The sequence below is a fragment of the Ovis aries genome, chromosome 1 (genome assembly GCF_016772045.2).
Source record: "Ovis aries strain OAR_USU_Benz2616 breed Rambouillet chromosome 1, ARS-UI_Ramb_v3.0, whole genome shotgun sequence".
Taxonomy (NCBI): Eukaryota; Metazoa; Chordata; class Mammalia; order Artiodactyla; family Bovidae; genus Ovis; species Ovis aries.
Genome location: NC_056054.1, coordinates 273,703,621 through 273,715,622, shown reverse-complemented (window position 1 = coordinate 273,715,622; position 12,002 = coordinate 273,703,621). Strand labels below are relative to the sequence as shown.

At 47.6% G+C, this 12,002-nt stretch overlaps 1 protein-coding gene across 5 annotated transcripts in view; it reads right to left on the bottom strand.

The window, feature by feature from the left end:
• Positions 1 to 2,530: 2,530 nt before the first annotated feature.
• The window catches only part of BTD (biotinidase), a 59,313-nt gene continuing 49,841 nt past the window's right edge, over positions 2,531 to 12,002 (bottom strand). For all 5 annotated transcript variants that reach the window (XM_042238630.2, XM_027961923.2, XM_060396634.1 and 2 more), the window contains exon 4: positions 2,531 to 3,976. In XM_042238630.2, coding sequence (XP_042094564.1) covers positions 2,804 to 3,976 — 1,173 coding nt within the window. In that variant the 3' untranslated portion in view covers positions 2,531 to 2,803. The remainder of the gene's footprint in view (positions 3,977 to 12,002) is intronic.

The following is a 12,002-nucleotide window of genomic DNA, read 5'->3' as shown; positions in this document are numbered from 1 at the left end:
TCTCCAAAACAGTCTTGACAGTTCCGCAAACAATTAAACACTACCATATGACCCAGCAATTACTCTCCTAGGCATATGCATAAGGAGTTGAAAACACAGGTTCACATATATAAACTTGTACATGAATGTTCATAGCAGCATTATTTAGGAATAATAGCCAAAAGTGGAAGCCACCTGAAGTCCACTTACTTATGAATGGATAAACAAATGCGATGCATCTCTACAGTGAAATGGTTTTCAACCATAAAAAGGAAGACCTTGTACGTGGCACACAAGCATAAACCTTGAAAACAATACACCAGGCGGAAGAAGGCAGGAACAGAAAGCCACCTAGTGCATGATTCCGTTCATAGACTGTTCCGAATGGGCGAATCCGCAGAGATAGGGAGCGTGTCAGTGCCTGCCATGGGGGGTGGGCGTGACTGCTCGTGGGCACAGCATCTCTTTCGGGGGTGAGAGTGCTGAGTGGGCTGCCTCTGAGTCCCAGGCGGGGCTCTCTCAGCGGGGTGGAGGGTAGGCCCTCCTCTCGAGAGGCTGCGGCAGGCACTGGGACAGACATGCTGCCTGCAGGCCGTGGCTGTGCCTGCCTTCAGAACGGCACTTCTTCAGCTCATTGCTGCCTCTCACTTCCTCTTGGAGGAAAACCGCAGACAGGCCCAGCTGCACCTTCAGGAGAAACCGCGAGGACCGGCCACTTCCCCCAAGCCCGATTCCGCCCGGGGCGTCCCGCCTCTCTGCGGTGGTCCGGATCACTGTTTGCTTCCTGAGTTCCGGATCGCAACTCACAAAAGCACGTCACGACCATGAGTCATGAGGGCTTTTTTTTCTTTTCTATCTTGAAAATGATTTATTCTGCTCATTTCCCCTACCCTCCGCTTTGCCCTGCCATCTGGCAACTGCTTTTCGTCGTGGAACTCCCCGCCCCCCGCCCCCCTCGTTTCTGCTTTGTTTGCAGCTCGTTCTGAATCCTCAGTAGATAGTAGCTCGGGGAACATTCTCGGTGCTCTGCTCACGGGGGCAGAAGGTGCCTCCAGCAGGTGCCTCAGAAACGTCTGCTGGTGAAGGAGCTGCACCAGACTGCTGCAGGCCTGGCCTCTGTCTCTCTCGGGCTGATCTGAATCATCTCGGCAGGAAGCAAGATGTGCATTTCTGAGATGATTTCTGCTTCCCTGGGGCGGCGGCCATGGCCACATCCGGAGCTGCGTGGCGCCGCCAGCTCACCCTTCCCGGGTCTACGCCAGCATCTGGTGGGAGAGGTCCCTGTTCCGTTCCAGGGGGACCTCCCGGGTTTCCTCGGGAATCCTGATTTGCCTCTGCAAATTCCCTGAAGGCCGGCCTGATTCATTCCAGGCCTTTGCAAGCAGGCAGTGAGTCAGTGGGTCTTCGCTTCTTTCCCACGTGAATGATTCAACACACATTCCATGCACAGGAAAATGGGCACAACAAGGTCAAATAAATAGGCGAGGTCTGTGTGGGGAAGTGTAAACCAGGAGGCCAAGAAAGCAACGGCAGTCTGACCCTAGGATCTGTGCGCTTTCTTATCCTGCCTGAGAGCCAGAGAAGGGTCCGGAAGGCCACACTGGGAGATGGGCAAAGAATCTCATTTTTTACTTTGTGTAATTCTAATAACAATTAATTATATTATATATATATATATGCACATACTGCTTTAAAACACCTAATTTATAATGGAGATGAAACTAGCTATACCTTGAAGAGGCAAATCACAGAAAGCTAACTATCCATTTTCTTTAAAAAAAAAAAAACAAAACCTATCCATTCTCCACTTTAAAAATGGTCTGAGATAATTACTAGGCAGAGAGTCAAAACAACTTGGAAATGTTGGACACAAGAAGTACCGAAACCAGCGGCCTGAAAACGGCCTTCACACACTGAATACGATCCTGCTTCTGCAGTTCACTCTGTGGGAGGTCCTGCTCTGTCTGTGGTGGGCTCTCCAAAGACACCTGTCCAGTGACTGGATGAAGTCTGTGTGCGCCAGCCCCAGGCCGCTCCGACCACCTGCCTGCAAGGAGAAGGCCCTAAGTTCACAGCATTGCTCCATCCCTCACAGCTGAGCAGCCAGAAGGCGCTTGCCCAGAGCCAGCGTGATTTATTGACGTGCCTGGAATCCCTAGATGAGACACGCTGTGCCCAGGAATCCTATTACTCATCTGTTCCCTTCGCTGCCCTCTCCTCGGCACTTTTTCCAGCCTCTCTCTCTCCGGGGCACAGCCCTCTTTCTTTCCAGTTATGCTGAGTCCTGCCTGACACATTCCGAAGGCAAGTTTGAGAAAAGCTTCCCCCCCTGGTTTTAAAAGCTGCCTCAGGCTCCACATTGCTGAGGCCGCTGGTGGCTGTGGCGTGATCGGTCCGAATTCTGGTCCCCACGGCAGCCATTCTAAGATGGCTTTTGCTTTGAGTGTTCTTACCCTCGATAATGTTTGAGGCTTGTGAAATACCCATATATCCTGGGTGTCACTTGATCAACAACAAGGAAAAACACACACAACACACAGCACTAGCCGTCTTGTGGACATGTGAAATATAAACTGACGTTTATTTTTGTTTGAGCTCTTAAAACAGCTGTGTGACGAGAGATCTGCAGCAGGAAGAAATGGCTTGAAAAATAGAAACGAGAGTATAAAATACCAGAAAATATCTAATTTCCACCTAAGAGGGAAAGACCCTGGCGCAGCCTGTCTCCCTGCCTCCTCCCACGCCTCCCCGATGGGCTCTCAGGCAGAGGTGGTCCCACTGCTGTGAGCTTCAGCCTGTGCCAGTGTGTGTATGAGAAGGACCCCTAGTCCTTCTCATACAAACGCCCGTAGAGAGCTGCCGTCACCAGCCCAGATGACAGTCCCCTCTTCTTCAGGAAATAGTGATCACTCTCCCAGCCCAGCTGGTCAGGGGTTTCCAGCGTCATCCCCGAGGTCAGAAGCATTGGAAAGATATAAGAAGTACTGAAGTTCCCCCACAGGTGAAACTCGAACATCCCCGTGGCCTCTGTGATCTCCTGCCCACACGTGTCAAAGCCAAGACCCCCACACTTGACCAGGGCACAGACTTGGACATAGTAGGTGCCATGCACGGTGTGAAGACCATCGAAGACCCCCAAGGCATACAGCTCCTGCGACACGGTGGGCCTCTGGTAGAGCAGATGGCAGCAGAGGCCGTTTGCACAGACGTGGAGGTGGCCTTCCCTCCCCCACACGGGAACCAGGGTGAAATTGTCATACATCATCTCAGAGTTAAATGTGGGAGAGGCATTCGTGGTTGATTTGGGGGCTCCATCACAATGGACGTCCTGGGCATCCTTCTCTGAGTAGGGATCCCCTGCCAAGAGTTCTAAAAACTTCCTATGGGATGGGTCCATTTTCCCTGTGGCGTTCCCTGTACTGACGAGACCCGGTGGATTTTTGGCTACCTCGGCAATTATGAGGTGACCTTCAGGGCTTTCCATGTTGTGGTGCCAAAAGGACTTCAGAGGGGCATGTATGCCACTTCCCGTCATCCCCAGAGATGGGTGGTGGATGTTCGCAGCCAGAAGGTTGATGCCAAAGGCGATGGCGAAACCTCTCTGAATCTGAATGGCTGCCAAGAGTGGGAGCTGGTTCATCCAGGCAGTCGGATACACAACGTGCTTCACCTCAGAGTCTCTGAGAAGCCTGACAGCAGGGTCAAAGAACAATATGTCAAAGCAAGTGAAGACGCCGAACTTGCCAGCAAAGGGGGTGTCGAAGACCACGTGATCCACCTCCAGAGGGGTATCGAACGCGGCCTCAAAATAGAGGTTATGTTTGCGGTAGCGGTCAACCAGGGTTCCATTACTGCTGAACACAACGTTTGTGTTAAACTGGTATCTGCCGTCACTCGGGCACCCTGGGTCACTGCTATGACAAGGCTGCTTTGTCCCAAGATTGGCCACCAGGAACATCTCTCCCTTCATAGCCATACAACTCAGGCGCTGGAGGACCTAGAGGGGGAAATAAAAGTGTGAACAAAGGAAGTTTTAAACCCTGCCTTCTTCTTGTAATTTTAGAATAACACCTGTATTATGTCCATAATATATAAACAGCTATCATAAATCAATAAGAAAAAAGCAACCACCACTGAAAGCATGCAGAGAATACGAACAAGCGGCTTACAGACAAGCAAATACAAACGGCCGACGAACGCCTGAGGAGACGCTCAGTCTCTTTAGTAGGAAGGACACACAAATTAATACGATAATGAGGTGTCATTTCTCACCTCCATAAGACTGGCAAAAATTAAAAAGACTGTTCTATCTCTCACTGACCAAAGGATGGGCAAACAGGTACTCGTGTGCTATTACTGGGGATACAAAGTGCAACAAAGTCCTTTAAAGGGAAAACAGTGTTCTTGAAAAAGCTATTTTAAAAGTGTTTATCCTGGGGGGGGCGGTCCAATCAACGTGGCAGAATAGGGGGATGTGGAGCTCACCTCCTCCCACAAATGCATCAAAATACACCTCCATCTGGAATAATTCTCACAAAACACCTGCTGAATGCTGGCAGACCATCTCAAACACCCAAAATCGTAAGAGAAATCTCCACACACCGGGTAGAACAAAAGAAAAAAAAGCGGGGGTGGGGGTGGATTGGGATGGGACTTGCACCCCTGAGAAGTAGCTGTGAAAGAGGAAAGGGTCCCGCACTCTGAGAAGCCCCTTCACCAATGGGGAGCTCAGTCCAAGACAGAAAGGGAGCTTCAGGGGCTCAGAGGCGAGCCAAGCCACCAGCCAGGGGCAGACAGAGCAGAGAGGCCTGCACGGACAGTCCAGCCACCAGCCTGAGCAGACAGAGCAGAGAGCCCTGCACGGACGGTCCAGCCACCAGCCTGAGCAGACAGAGCAGAGAGGCCTGCACAGATGGTCCAGCCACCAGGCTGGGAAGACAGAGCAGAGAGGCCTGCACGGACGGTCCAGCCACCAGGCTGGGAAGACAGAGCAGAGAGGCCTGCACAGACGGTCCAGCCACCAGCCTGCGCTAGAGACACACGTCCACCGATGTCTGCAGTGGGGCTGGGTGCTGAAACTCAGGCTTCAGAGGACAGCCCGAGGAGCAGGACTGCGGTGGGCTGCACGCAGACAGCCTGAGGGGGCTGGAGCATGGTGAGGGGGCAGGGGTGCATGCAGAGGAAGGCTGGGCCTGCCACAGAAGTGAAGAGCCTTTGTTAACAAGCATGCAAGGCGAGAGAGGGCCTGCCATAGGAGCCTCAGTCTTGGCACGCTCATGGAGGTCTTGCACTGCCATCAAAACCCCGCTGTTAATGCACACCGCCCAAACAGTGGGGTGGGTCCACCACAGCAGCCTCTGTCTCCATGAGTGCTGATGACAGCGCTGCCTCTGTGGTTCTGTGGGAGCACCCGTGGGTTGCCCGTGTACAGAGGCAGGAATCCAAGCCCTCCCCCCGCCACTGTGCGGGGTCACCCCACCACTGCCAGCTCTGTGAGCTCAGTGCCCCTGGGATATCCCAGTGGGCAGCTCCCGGGCCTGGGACAGGTCCGGCCTTAGCGGCCGTGTGCTTGTGGGGACACGCACACAGGGGCCGGGCAGGCTGCGGCTTGCTTCCACAGGCTCCACAGCAGGTCCAGGTGTGCAACCACTGTGCTCGGGATGCCCGACTTCAGCGAAGCTGCGCTGGCCTTGTGAGAATGCCACCCGAGGGACGCCAGGGCAGGCTGCCTGTGTTCCCGTGGTTGAGAAGGGGCTGAGAGCAGTGCCAAGAGCAGAAGGCTTCGTATGCCTGCGTGACAGGCGACGGGTGACACCACAGAGCACACTCAGGGAGGATGGCGCTGGCAGAGGAACACTTAGTGGCTCTCTCCCAGCAGGAGTGCTCCACCCCCACCTCAGCTCCCTGGCTCCCTCGCACCCCAGCTCAGAAATGGGTCTGGGGGCTTCTGCTCCAACAGTTCGGGAGCAGATCTGGCCCCCAGTGGGCAGTGACAACCACTGAGCAAAGGGGAGGCCCTGCTCAACGTCCAGCGCAGGCTCTGGCCACCACGACCCCTGTCATACCTCCTATCCAGGGGATAATGAGCAATATAGACCGAGGGAAGAACAGCAGACATCTATACCAAAGACAGCCCTCACACCAAAAATACGAAACCCACACAGGCTACCCAGGGAGGCTGCCCCATAAAGCAAGACTAGACCTCCAAGACCACAGCAGATCACTGTTTCTCTTAAACTCACAGAGCAAGAGAAATATAAGTCAAATACAGCGGAGGAACCATTCCCAATTAAAAGATCAAGAGAATTCCTCTGAAAGAACAAACAATGAAACAGACCTCATTAGCCTAATATCCACGGGATTCAGGAAGGAGATAATGAAAATACTGAAGGAATTAAGAAGAGCGACTGATAAAAATGCAGATTACCATAAAAAGGACCTAGAAGCTATAAAGAGGAGCCAAGAAAAATTAGGAAACTCACTTGTCCAGACAAAAGCTGAGCTAAAGGCAATGAATAGCAGATTAAATAATGCAGAAGAATGAATAAGTACCTGGAAGACAGAATAATGGAAATCACCCAATCAGAAGGGCAGACAGAAAGTCAAATAAAAAGAAAAAAAAAAATGAAAGCAATGTAAGGGTCTAGGGGATAATACAGGCTTCCTAGGCAGCACTAGTGGTAAAGAGCAATGCAGGAGACACAGGAACCATGGGTTTGATCCCTGGTTGAGAGGATCCCCTGGAGGAGGGCATGGCAACCCACTCCAGGATTCCTGCCTGGAGGCACCCATGGAGGGAGGAGCCTGGTGGGCTACAGTCCACAGCGTCGCAAAGAGTGGGACATGCCTGAGCGACTGAGCACACGTGTACACATGGGATAATATAATGTGTGCCAATCTAAGCATGATAGAGACTCCAGAGGGAGGAGAAAGACAAAACGGGACCAAAAATTTCTTTGAAGAAATTATGGCTGAAAACTTCCCAAAACGAAAGAAAGAAACGAATGCCAGATATAGGAAGCAGAGAGAGTCCCAAACAAGGCGAATGGAAACAGACCTGCACCAAGACATTCTATAATTAAAATGACAAAAGTCAAAGATAAAGAGAGGATTCTAAAGGCAGCAAGAGAAAAACAGAATCAACTACAAGGGAACCTCCTAAGGCTATCAGCTAATTTCTCTACAGAAATGGGCTTCACTGGTGGCTCAGAGGGTAAAGCGTCTGCCTGCAGTGCAGGAGACCCCTGTTTGATTCCTGGGTCGGGAAGATCTCCTGGACAAGGGATAAGCTACCCACTCCAGTGTTGTTGGGCTTCCCTGGTGGCTCAGATGGTAAAGAGTCTGCCTGCAATGCTGGAGGCCTGGGTTCAATCCCTGGGTCAGGAAGACCCCCTGGAGAAGGAAATGGCAACCCACTCCAGTATTCTTGCCTGGAAAATCTGATAGATGGAGAAGCCTGGTGGGCTACAGTCCATGGGGTTGCAAAGAGTCTGACACAAGTGAGCAACTTTCGTTTCTTTCTTTCTTTCTCTACAAAAAAGTTGCAGGCCAGAAGGGAGCAGTAAGATACACTCATAAAAGAGTCTTAAGAGTTTTTAAAAAGTCTTAAAAGGGAAAAATCTGCACTTCCCTGGTGGCTCAGCTGGTAAAAAATGTGCCTGCAATGTGGGAGACCTGGGTTTGATCTCTGGGTTGGGAAGATAACCTGGAGAAGGAAACGTTTACCCACTCCAGTATTCTGGCCTGGAGAATTCCACGGACTTCAGTCCACACGGTCGCAAAGAGTCGGACACAACTGAGCGACTTTCACTTTCACTTTTCACAGGATAGTCTACCCAGCAAGATTATCATTTAGAATAGAAGGAGAGAGAAATAATTTCTCAGACAAGCAAAAAACTAAGAGAATACAGCAATACTAACCCTACCCTAAAGGAAATATTGAAACGTCTTCTCTAGATAGAAAAGAAGCAAGAATCTATGGAAAAGGCACACAGCTGGAAAGTAAATCACTTCAATAAACTATCATACAGGTTTTTTTTTTAAATCAAAAATTTTGTGAAGGCAATGAACAGCAAAAGAATAAACACGAAGATGTAAGAGAGGACATGAAAATCATGAAATGTTGGGGAGGAGAGTAAGAAAAAGTAGATATTTTTTCTCTGAATGTGTTTCAGCCCATGTGACTATAAGTCTAATGCAAGTAGATGTAGGGAGGGGTTAACATACTTGAAAAACAGGGTGACCACAAATCAAAAACATACAATAGATTCACAGAAAAACAAAAGAACGTAAGTATAACACAAAAAGAAAATCATCAAATCACAAAAGAAGAAGAAAAAGGAACAAAAAAGAAATTAAAAGGTCAACTAGAAAACAAAGTCTACGATGGCAATGAATACATATCTATCAATAATTACCTTAAACGTCAATGGACTGAATGCTCCAATCAAAAGAAACAGTTGCAGATTGAGTTAAAAAAATAGTGCTTACAATACGCTGCCTACTAGAGACTCATTTGGGGCTTCCCTGGTGGCTCAGAGGTTAAAGCATCTGCCTGTAATGTGGGAGACCTGGGTTTGATCCCTGGGTCAGGAAGATCCCCTGGAGAAGGAAATGGCAACCCACTCCAGTATTCTTGCCTGGAGAATCCCATGGACGGAGGAGCCTGGTGGGTGACAGTCCACAGGGTCGCAAAGAGTCAGACACGACTGAGCGACTTCACTTCACTAGAGACTCATTTAAGGAGGAAGGACATATACAGATTGAAAGTGGGGGTGGGGACTTGCCTGGTGGTCCAGTGGCTAAGATTCCTCGCTCCCAATGCAGGAGCCCCAGGTTCCATCCCTGGTCAGGGAACTAGATCCTGCATGCTGTAACTAAGACCCAGCACAGCCAAATAGAGAAGTTAAAAAAAAAAAAAAAAAAACTGAGGGGATGGCAAAATATATTTTATGCATATGGAAATGACAAGAAAATGAGGGTCACAATATTCTAAGCAGACAAAATAGATTTTAAAACAAGGACCATAAAGAAAGACAAAGAAGGACACTATATAATGAGAAAACAATCAGTGCAAGAAGAGGATATTACACTTGTCAACATGCACGCACCCAATATAGGATCACCCAAATGCATAAAACAAACGCAGACGTAACGGGAGAGACTGACAGGAACGCAATAGTAGCGGCATACTAGCATCCCCCTCACATCAGTGACAGGTCTTCCAGGCAGAAAATCAAGGCACAGAGATCCTAAATGATACAATAGAACAGTTAAACTTAATTGATATTTTTAGGACCTTACATTAAAAAAAAAAATCCTTTTCAAGTGCACATTGAACATTCTCTAGGATTGACCACATACGAGGGCACAAAATAAGCCTTAAGAAATGTAAGAAGACATAAATTATTTCAAGCGTCTTTTCTGACCACAGCGGCATGAGATTAGAAATCAGCCACAGAAAAAGAAACGAGAAAAAAAATGGTTATGTGGAGACTAAACAACATGCTATCCAAAACCAAAGGGCCAATCAATTATGAAATCCAAGAAGAATCTTAAAAATACCTCGAAGCAAATGACAATGAAAACACAGCCATACGAAACCTGCGGGATGCAGACAAGCAGTCCTCAGAGGGACGCTCATAGTGATGCCAGCCTTCCTCAGAAACAAGAACAAGCTCAAATAAACAATCTGACTCATCACCTAAAAGAATGAGAAAAAGAACAAACAACACCTAAAGTCAGAGGCCCCCCTGGTGGCTCAGGGATAGGGAGGTCACCCGCCAGTGCAGGAGACATGGGTTCCAGCCCTGGTTCACAGAGGACCCCACATCCCTGGAGCAACTGGGCCTGTGGGCCACAACGATTAACCTGCACTCCAGAGCCCGGGGACTGCAACTACTGAGCCACGTGCCACAGCTGCTGAAGGCTGCATGCCCTAGAGCCCAGGCTCCGCAGTCAGAGAAGCCGCTGCAGGGAGGATCCTGCACACTGCGGTCAGAGAGGAGCCCCTGTTCACTACGGCCAGAGAAAACCCACAGCAGCGGGACCCAGCACAGCCAGAAACAAAGAAATAAGATGCTATATATATGCCCTAAAGGCATTAGAAGGAAGGAAGTAATAAAGATGAGACAGGAAATAAATAAAGATTAAAACAACAGCAGAAAAAAATCAATAAAACCAAGAGCTGGTCTTTTGAAAGGCTGAACAAAATCAACAAATCTCTAGCCAACCTCAACAAAAACAAGAGAGAGAGAAAAAGAGAGAAAGGACCCCAAATAAACAAAAGAAGGGAAAAGAAGAGATAACAACTGATACCACAGAAATAGACTGGGAGAAAATACTATGAGCAATTATGTGCTAACAATCTAGACAACTTAGATGAAACGGACAAGTTTCTAGAAACACACAGCCCACCACAACTGAAGCTAGAAGAAATAGACAATTTGAACAGACTGATGACAACAAGTGAAATATAATCTATAATTTAAAAAAATAACCTTCCTACAAACAAAAGTCCAGGACCAGACGGTTTCACTGGAGAATTCTACCAAACGCACAAAGAATAACTTATACTGACCCTCCCCAAGTTATTCTGAAAGACCAAAGAGGAGGGGCCACTCCCAAAGACACTCTAGGAAGCCAGCATCACCCTGATACTAAAACCAAAGACGCTGCCAAAAAAGAAAAGTACAGGCCAATGTCTCTGATGAATATAGATGGAAAAATTCTCAACAAAGTATTAGCAAGCTGAATCCAACAGCACATAAAAAAGATCATATACCACAACTGGGCTATTCTTCCTAGGGTCACAACCCAGGGTCACAAGGATGGTCCAGTGTACGCAAATCAACATGTGATACGTCACACCCACCAGAAGCAAAAACCACACGATCATCTTGACAGATGCAGAAAGAGCTTTTTGATAAAATTCAACATCTGTTCATGAAAAAAAAAAAAAAACCTCTCACCCAAGTAGAGATGAGAGAGAGAGGGAACATATCTCAACATAATAGAAGCTACTTATGACAAACCCACAGCCGATAGAACACTCAATGGTGACAAGCTGAAAGCCTTCCTGCTAAAATCTGGAACAAGACAAAAATGCCCACTCTCACCACTTGTATTCAACATAGTATTGGAAAGCCATTCACAGCAATGACAAGGGAAAAAATTTTAAAAAAAGGCATCCAAATTGGAAGGCAAGAGGTAAAACTGTCATTATACGCAGATGACATGATACTGTATACTGGAGTGGGCAGCCATTCTCTTCTCCCAGGGATCTTTCTGACCCAGGAATCCAACCCAGGTCTCTTGCATTGCAGGCAGATTCTTTACCTCTGAGCCACCAGGGAAGCCCAATACCATATTTTTAAAAAAACCCTAAAGATCCACACAAAAGCTACTAGAACTGATAAACAACTTCAGTCTGGTAGCAGGATACAAGATGAACGTGCAGAAATCAGTTGCATTTCTCTACACTGAAAATAAATTATCAAAAAGGAAATGTTAGGAAAAAAAAACTCTTAAAATTGTTTCAATAAAATAAAAATACTCAGGAATAAACCTGACCAAGGAGGTCAGGAAAGACTTATATATTGAGACTTACAAAACATTAAGAAAGAAAACTAGAGATGATTTAAAGAAATGGAAAGATATTCCATGCTCTTAGATTGGAAGAATTAATTTTGTTAAAATGGCCATACTACCCAAAGCAATCTACAGATTTAATGTGATCCCTATCAAATTATTCACATTTTTCACAGAACTTGGACAGATAACCCTAAAATTCATATAGAACCATAAAAGACCCAGAATTGTCAAAGCGATACCGAAGAAAAAGAATAAAGCAGGAGGCATAACCCTCGCACACTTTAGACAAGACTACAAAGCTATGGTAATTAAAACAGTGTGGTCTTAGCACAAAAATAAACATGGATCAGTGGAACAGAAGAGAGAGCCCAGAAATAAACCCACATACCTATTGTCAACTAACCTTCGACAGAGGAGGCAAGAATATACAA